The 7,500-nt window shown below is 50.8% G+C and overlaps 3 protein-coding genes across 6 annotated transcripts in view; 1 reads left to right on the forward strand and 2 right to left on the reverse strand.

Moving 5' to 3' along the window:
- tbpl2 (TATA box binding protein like 2) overlaps positions 1–3,006 on the reverse strand; it is a 3,066-nt gene extending 60 nt beyond the window's left edge. Inside the window, exons 1-8 of the mRNA XM_068601169.1 lie at positions 2,953–3,006; positions 2,368–2,533; positions 2,058–2,262; positions 1,857–1,944; positions 1,676–1,767; positions 1,386–1,553; positions 202–296; positions 1–17 (exon numbers count right to left, since the gene is read on the reverse strand). The exon at positions 1–17 is cut by the window's left edge and continues 60 nt beyond it. Coding sequence (XP_068457270.1) covers positions 1–17; positions 202–296; positions 1,386–1,553; positions 1,676–1,767; positions 1,857–1,944; positions 2,058–2,262; positions 2,368–2,533; positions 2,953–3,000 — 879 coding nt within the window. The 5' untranslated portion in view covers positions 3,001–3,006. The remainder of the gene's footprint in view (positions 18–201; positions 297–1,385; positions 1,554–1,675; positions 1,768–1,856; positions 1,945–2,057; positions 2,263–2,367; positions 2,534–2,952) is intronic.
- A 692-nt stretch (positions 3,007–3,698) lies between these two features.
- Positions 3,699–6,264, forward strand: jmjd7 (jumonji domain containing 7). Of its 4 annotated transcripts, none has more exons than XM_068601163.1 (9): positions 3,699–3,904; positions 4,304–4,457; positions 4,537–4,675; positions 4,831–4,945; positions 5,113–5,169; positions 5,482–5,577; positions 5,655–5,731; positions 5,840–6,024; positions 6,132–6,264. In XM_068601163.1, exons 1-9 carry the CDS (start codon positions 3,856–3,858, stop codon positions 6,229–6,231), a joined length of 972 nt encoding a protein of 323 aa, XP_068457264.1. In that variant the 5' UTR covers positions 3,699–3,855; the 3' UTR covers positions 6,232–6,264. The 4 variants fall into 4 exon arrangements, with proteins under 4 accessions (XP_068457264.1, XP_068457266.1, XP_068457265.1 ...); XM_068601165.1 differs by having other exon boundaries at positions 5,865–6,024; XM_068601164.1 differs by having other exon boundaries at positions 4,834–4,945.
- A 6-nt stretch (positions 6,265–6,270) lies between these two features.
- fbxo34 (F-box protein 34) overlaps positions 6,271–7,500 on the reverse strand; it is a 4,151-nt gene continuing 2,921 nt past the window's right edge. Inside the window, exon 3 of the mRNA XM_068601162.1 lies at positions 6,271–7,500. This exon is cut by the window's right edge and continues 367 nt beyond it. Coding sequence (XP_068457263.1) covers positions 6,592–7,500 — 909 coding nt within the window. The 3' untranslated portion in view covers positions 6,271–6,591.

The following is a 7,500-nucleotide window of genomic DNA, read 5'->3' on the forward strand; positions in this document are numbered from 1 at the left end:
CGCTCGTTCTTTGGCTCCTGGAATTTAACACACAACTTTATTCATAAAAACAAGTCAACGATATCCACGTGTTAACAATCTGCTTTCAATAAAACAGCCGCCCGGGAGCCATTTTGTCTGAAGTACTTAAACTCCACCAGTAGTTAAGTGTTGCTGAAGTAAATGAAGGTGTGAAGGTGTAGAAAGCGAGCGCTCCTTTACCAGTTAGAACCACCTTCCCCGACACGAAGATGAGCAGGACGATGCGGGGCTTCACCATCCGGTAGATGAGGCCCGGAAACAGCTCCGGCTCATAACTGTGGACCAACGAGACCTTTATCTGGACAGCAAACCCACCTAGAAGAGTACTCTAGAGCAAGAAACCTAGAAGAGTACTCTAGAGCAAGAAACCTAGAAGAGTACTCTAGAGCAAGAAACCTAGAAGAGTACTCTAGAGCAAGAAACCTAGAAGAGTACTCTAGAGCAAGAAACCTAGAAGAGTACTCTAGAGCAAGAAACCTAGAAGAGTACTCTAGAGTAAGAAACCTAGAAGAGAACTCTAGAGCAAGAAACCTAGAAGAGTACTCTAGAGCAAGAAACCTAGAAGAGTACTCTAGAGTAAGAAACCTAGAAGAGAACTCTAGAGCAAGAAACCTAGAAGAGTACTCTAGAGCAAGAAACCTAGAAGAGTACTCTAGAGCAAGAAACCTAGAAGAGTACTCTAGAGCAAGAAACCTAGAAGAGTACTCTAGACCAAGAAACCTAGAAGAGTACTCTAGACCAAGAAACCTAGAAGAGTACTCTAGACCAAGAAACCTAGAAGAGTACTTTAGACCAAGAAACCTAGAAGAGAACTCTAGACCAAGAAACCTAGAAGAGTACTCTAGAGCAAGAAACCTAGAAGAGTACTCTAGACCAAGAAACCTAGAAGAGTACCCTAGACCAAGAAACCTAGAAGAGTACTCTAGAGCAAGAAACCTAGAAGAGTACCCTAGACCAAGAAACCTAGAAGAGTACTCTAGACCAAGAAACCTAGAAGAGTACCCTAGACCAAGAAACCTAGAAGAGAACTCTAGAGCAAGAAACCTAGAAGAGAACTCTAGAGCAACGGACCTAGAAGAGAACTCTAGACCAACAGGACCTAGAAGAGAACTCTAGACCAACAGGACCTAGAAGAGAACTCTAGACCAACAGGACCTAGAAGAGAACTCTAGACCAACAGGACCTAGAAGAGAACTCTAGACCAACAGGACCTAGAAGAGAACTCTAGACCAACAGGACCTAGAAGAGAAACATCCTTTGTAGTTGTTGGGAACTGATTTGTTCTCTTTTGACTGAACTTGGCAGTGCCCCCTTCCTCCTCCGGGATGCCAGTATTTGGGCTAAGCTAGGCTACATTTATTGACCTGCTGAACTGCTGGTGGGTCAGAACCAGTCCCTCCAGTCTGATGGGGAAGCAGACGTCACAGCTGGCCACCATGTTCTGGATCTTGAAGTCCATGAAGCGAGCGGGGAAGCCGAGTTTCTGCACAACCCGAGCGTATTTCCTGGCTGCTAGTCGAGAGTGCTCCTCACTGCGCAGACAGACAGGTGATCAGGTGAGCAGACAGACAGGTGAGCAGACAGACAGGTGAGCAGACAGACAGGTGAGCAGACAGACAGGTGAGCAGACAGACAGGTGAGCAGACAGACAGACCTCTTGGCTCCTGTACAGACCATCTTCCCGGAGCTGAAGATCAGCGCTGTGGTTCTGGGCTCTCTGATCCTCATGATGACCGCCGCAAAACGCTGAAACACAACCATCAGTCCGTGAGTACATGTTTACTGTATGCTATAGCTAATGCTAAGCTAACCAGACCCAGCTGAGCCTCACATACCTTTGGGTTGTACTCTGCATTTCTGGCCTGCAGGGCGATGAACTTCAGATCCAGAGGACAGCAGAGGTTCACTGTGGAGACGATGTTCCTGAGAACACAGGAGGTACTAGTACACGGGGAGGTACTAGTACACAGAAGAGGTACAAGTACACAGAGGAGGTACTAGTACCTCCTCTCCTCTTTGGTAAAGCAGTAACTTACTGTAACTGGGGGATGATCCCGGACCGCTCCGAGACCGGGGTCATGGGGGTCATGGGGGTCATGGAGCAGAAGGGGGAGGCGCCCGTCCCCGTCATGGCCGCTCCCTGCTGGGGGTCTGCTGCTGCTGTGGAATCCTGGGAGTTGTAGTTTAGACAGATGCCGCTGTCCTTATGGGACCTGCCCAGACCGACGGTCTGACTGTCGGCTGAAACCCAAAGCACACAGGTGATCATGTGACCACCCGGAGGCCACGCCCCTCCTTCAGCTCACTTTATTAATTCCTTAGTGTGGTTTGTGACTCGGCGCCGACCTGTTGCGTCATCAGTGACGTCATCGGGCAGGAAGCTGAGGTCGAGCTCCTCCCCCACCTGTGCGCTCGGCCCTGCCTTCACAGGCAGCTGAGAGGGGGCGGGGCCCGCTCCTGAGGGGGCGGGGCTCTGGGGGTCCAGCTCCTCCCCCAAAATAAAGCCAGAGTCCTGCAATAAAAATGTATAAAACAATAATGTCTGTATTGAGGATTTATTATTATCATTATTAATAGTACGTGCTCTCCACTATTTATCTCCTGTATCGTGCTGCAGTCACCTGAATGTCCATTAAATGATTCTAATGAATATAATAACAATAATAATAAATCTATATCTTTACAGGCATTCAACCATCAGTGTATTGATCTTCATTTATTGATCACATGATTGTAAACGATAATGATGATTCTTATTAATATGACACAAGATGAACCCCATTGAGCTGCTTATTCATATTTCAGACTGAGCATTATGAAACATCTCTTCAGACGCGTTTCCTCATGTCTCCTGAGTCTGGATTCATATTTCATTCTGTAGTCAAAGTAAACATAGTTTTTAAAGCCCTTCACAGGATGACTGGTACTCACGTTAGCAATGGAGTCATCGAAGTAACGTTCCAGGGCAAACTCGTCCATGACTGAAGCGCCAGGACCTGAACCATGACCTTCCAGGACCTTCCAGGACCTGGTCCAGTCTGAGAGCTGCACAGCTGCATCCGATCATGAGCTCATTAACACACACCTGCAGCTGAAGGAGAAGACTCCACTTCATGAGGCTCAGGACTGAAGCCAAAATAGAAAATCAAAAATCAAAAACACTGTTTAGTTTAAACTACATCAACACTTCACCCTTCAACACACACACAGGAACACTTCTACCACTATATTACACACTAAAGTATCACTGGTGGTATTATACACTAAAGTATCACTGATATATATATATATGTATATATATATATATATATATGTATATATATATATATATATATGTATATATATATATATATATATATATATATATATATATACATATATATATATATGTATATATATATATATATATATATATATATGTATATATATATATATATATATATGTATATACGATATATATACATATATATATATATGTATATATATATATATATATATATATATATATATATATACATATATATATATATATATATATATATATATATATATATATATATATATATATAGTTTATTCACTCTGGAATGAAACTCCAGCGAACAGTGAGGGGGCGTGTCCAGCGTTGAAACTCTTCCTGGAAGCTCGCGCTCGGCGCTCCACTTCCGGTTCAGTCGGGGCGCGAGGAGCGAGACTTGGGATGTACCCTTAGAGACTTGGGATGTACCCTTAGAGACTTGGGATGTACCCTTAGAGACTTGGGACGTACTGATCAGTTCTCTGATGTTGGCCACGTGACCGACTTCCGGTTGCGTTTGTGATGACGAAGAAACAAAATGGAGTCCGTGAAGAAACGTGTGACTGAGTTTTCACTGGAGGCTCACGGTGAGCGAGTACTGCGAGTACTACTGCTAGTATTCTACCTACTGTTGGTACTATAACTACTGCTACAGGCATGCTGGTACTACATGAGCTTGTATCTGAGTGTACTTTCCCCTCAGTAATACTACTGGACGAAATAATCCTCATTATATTATTAATAATATAATAAATCATAATTATTATACTAATGATTTCCACTAGTAGTATTATAATAAAGATCATTATTATTATGAATACTTATCTCATAATTATTATTATTAAAGTGTTTGTTAGTTTACATGTTAGCAGAACTTTATTATGAAATACAGGTATTAGTACTATTACTGAATGGTACTGCAGGTACTAGTATTTTTACTGAGTACTACTTGCATACGGACCACATGGTTACTGGTGACCTTGCAGATCTGTACCTCAACCAATCGGTGCCCTACCTGGAGGGGTCACCTGACCCGCTGCAGTTCTACCGCGACTGGATTGGCCCCAACAAGCCCTGCATCATCCGCAACGCGCTCAGCCATTGGCCGGCTCTGTCCAGGTGGACGCCAGAGTACCTGAGGTGAGGAAGCCCCGCCCACCCGCACCGTTCTTCTTCTGTGGTGTCGGGCCGTGACCTCAGACCCGCTTCCTGTCCTCAGGCAGAAGGTCGGGTCAAAGGTCGTCAGCGTCGCCGTGACGCCCGACGGCCTCGCCGACGCCGTGCAGGGCGACCGCTTCCTGATGCCCGAGGAGCGCCGCATGAGCATGAGCGCCCTGCTGGACGTCCTGCAGGGGGAGGTACTGAGCTACTGATCACTCTATTGTTCACTCTATTGATCACTCTATTGATGCCAGAGGAGCACGGCATGAGCAACGTGCTGGACGTCCTGCAGAGGGAGGTAGTGAGCAGCTTTATATATATATAAATATATTAATGTGTGTGTGTCCTCCAGCAGCAGCAGGGCAGCGTGTTCTACCTCCAGAAGCAGTGCTCTAACCTGCTGAACGAGCTTCCAGAGCTCACAGACGACGTGGAGCCTCACGTGTGCTGGATGAGCGCCGCGCTCGGTGAGTTTGAGCCGAGAGCTCAGTGCTGCCACCGGAGGCCCGGAGGGGAACTACAGCCTTCATCGTTATTATTATTATAAAACTCCTGTTATTCATGAGCACCACATGCTCTTCTTGATGTTTACTCCTCCCTCCCTCCCTCCCTTCCTCCCTTCCTTCCTTCCTAGGGAAGTTACCGGATGCCGTGAACTTTTGGCTTGGAGAGGCGAGAGCCGTAACGTCCAGTAAGACCTGAACACACCACCCATCACTGTGTGTGTGTGTGTGTGTAACGCGTGTGTAACGCGTGTGTGTGTGTAACGCGTGTGTGTGTGTGTGTAACGCGTGTGTGTGTGTAACGCGTGTGTGTGTGTGTGTAACGCGTGTGTGTGTGTAACGCGTGTGTGTGTGTAACGCGTGTGTAACGCGTGTGTGTGTGTAACGTGTGTGTGTGTGTGTGTAACGCGTGTGTGTGTGTGTGTAACGTGTGTGTGTGTGTAACGCGTGTGTGTGTGTAACGCGTGTGTGTGTGTGTGTAACGCGTGTGTGTGTTCCAGTGCACAAAGACCACTATGAGAACCTGTACTGCGTGGTCTCTGGAGAGAAGAACTTCCTCCTGCTGCCGCCCACCTCTCGTCCCTTCATCCCCTACGGTAACCACGGCAACCGCCATCCACAGTCGCCACGTAACCGCCTGCAGTAACCATAGCGACCCTCTGTCTCCAATCAGGCGCCTACCAGCCGGCTGTTTACCGCCAGAAGGACGACGGGGCGTTCGAGGTCCTGGACCAAACCGGTTCCCAGAAGGTGCGTTCAGGTGTCCGTTACTCTGAGTGCTCTTTAACACCACCACACCTCCACCAGGTCTCTGACCCCGCCAGGTCTCTGACCCCGCCAGGTCTCTGACCCCACCAGGTCTCTGACCCCCTAACCCCACCAGGTGCCGTGGATCCCTCTGGACCCTCTGGATCCAGACCTGGTCCGGTTCCCAGAGTACCGGCATGCTCGTCCTCTGCGCTGCAGCGTGAAGGCTGGAGAGATGCTCTACCTGCCGTCCCTCTGGTTCCACCACGTGAGGCAGAGCCACGGCTGCATCGCAGGTGACCCTGAACGCACCACGCACCTGAACGCACCACGCGCGCGCTAGAGCACCTGAACGCTCCACAAGGTAACGGACTAAAGCCTCCTCTGTGATTCTGTGCTGCAGTGAACTTCTGGTACGACATGGAGTACGACATCAAGTACAACTACTTCCAGCTGCTGGAGGCGCTGTCAGAGGTCACGGGGTCGTCGTGACGTCATCGTGAAGAGAGGACTGTTGAATAAAGTTGTGACAGGGACGCGTCTCGTGTTGTGAGTCTTTATTAAAGCAGCACATGATATAGAATCTGTAGTATTGCAGCGCCTCAAGGCCACGGTTCCTCTGGACCAATAAGAACTCAGGTCCAGTTCCTTTAAACTCTTTATGTACAAGTGTAAACACAAATAAGACAAACGCTGAAGCTCCGCCCCCTCACAGACGCTCGTTAATCAGCTGATTCTTCACCATGATGAGGCATCCGAGGAAGAGGAGGCGGTCCTGTCTGGGACCCCCCAGCTGCTGTGAGGAGCCGGACGAGCAGCCTGCTGTTGCATGATGGGAGTTAATGTCGGTGGCCCCTCCCCCCTCAGTCGTCGTGGCGACCCCTCCTGTAAAGCGGCGCGTTGATGCTGTGGAACGCCGGCACCCAGCGGTTGTCGTGGAGCCCCACGTTGCAGCCGGGCGCGTCCCTGCGGCGGGCGCGGCAGCACATCCAGAAGCCGGGCGCGCCGGGCAGCGCCTGGCAGAACGGCTTGTGGTGCCAGCGGCACGCGGACACGTCGCCGCCGCCGCTGCGCCGCCTCTTGCACTGCTTGCAGGGGTCGTCGCGGTAGCGAGGGTCGGACACCCAGAGCGCGTCGGCGGGCCGCACGCCGTAGTGCTCGATGACAAACAGGAAGTAGTGGCAGCTGCACTTGAGCGCGGCGAGGCTGCGCGTGGGCAGCAGCCGCAGCACGGCCAGCAGCAGCGGCGGCGGCAGCGCGGCGAGCAGCGGCCGCGGCTCCAGCAGCCACTGCAGGCGCCGGCGCAGCGACAGGAAGTCCTGCAGCGCCGACGCACCCACAACCTCAGGAGGGCTGGCGGGAGGGGGGCGGGGCTGAAAGGGCTCCGTGTCAAGGGTCATTCGGTGGGGGAGGGGGCGGGGCCCAGACAAAAACAACAAGCCCGGCAGAGGCTCCGCCTCCTCAGGCGGAGGCTCTGTGACGGAGCTCAGTGGCTCCACCCCCTGGGCCTCAGCTGAGGGGGGCGTGGTCAAAGCCGGTTCTGAGTAGCTGGTTGGGGACGAAGGCCAGCAGGGGGCGGGGCTCCGGTCCCCGGCGGCGAGCAGCACGCGCCCCACCGTCCTCCTCAGGCTGTTGCTCCTCGACAGATCTCCCTCCGTCCTCCTCCTCAGACACTCGGACTCCAGCTTGGCCACCATGTCCGACACCCTGACACTCTCTGGCTCCTCCCCCCTGACCTCGGGGGGCGGAGCTCTGGACAGCGTGATGGAGGC

Source organism: Clinocottus analis, unplaced genomic scaffold, assembly GCF_023055335.1.
Source record: "Clinocottus analis isolate CAN_PGR_092001 unplaced genomic scaffold, fCliAna1.0.p SCAF_5, whole genome shotgun sequence".
Lineage (NCBI taxonomy): Eukaryota > Metazoa > Chordata > Actinopteri > Perciformes > Cottidae > Clinocottus > Clinocottus analis.

Bases quoted from the DNA above. Each gene is read 5' to 3' on its own strand.
- jmjd7 (XM_068601163.1), top strand. From the start codon at position 3,856: ATGGAGTCCGTGAAGAAACGTGTGACTGAGTTTTCACTGGAGGCTCAC. The intron at 5,170-5,481 runs GTAAGACCTGAA...TGTGTGTTCCAG, and splicing joins GGCGAGAGCCGTAACGTCCA to TGCACAAAGACCACTATGAG. The intron at 5,732-5,839 runs GTGCGTTCAGGT...TGACCCCACCAG, and splicing joins ACCAAACCGGTTCCCAGAAG to GTCTCTGACCCCCTAACCCC.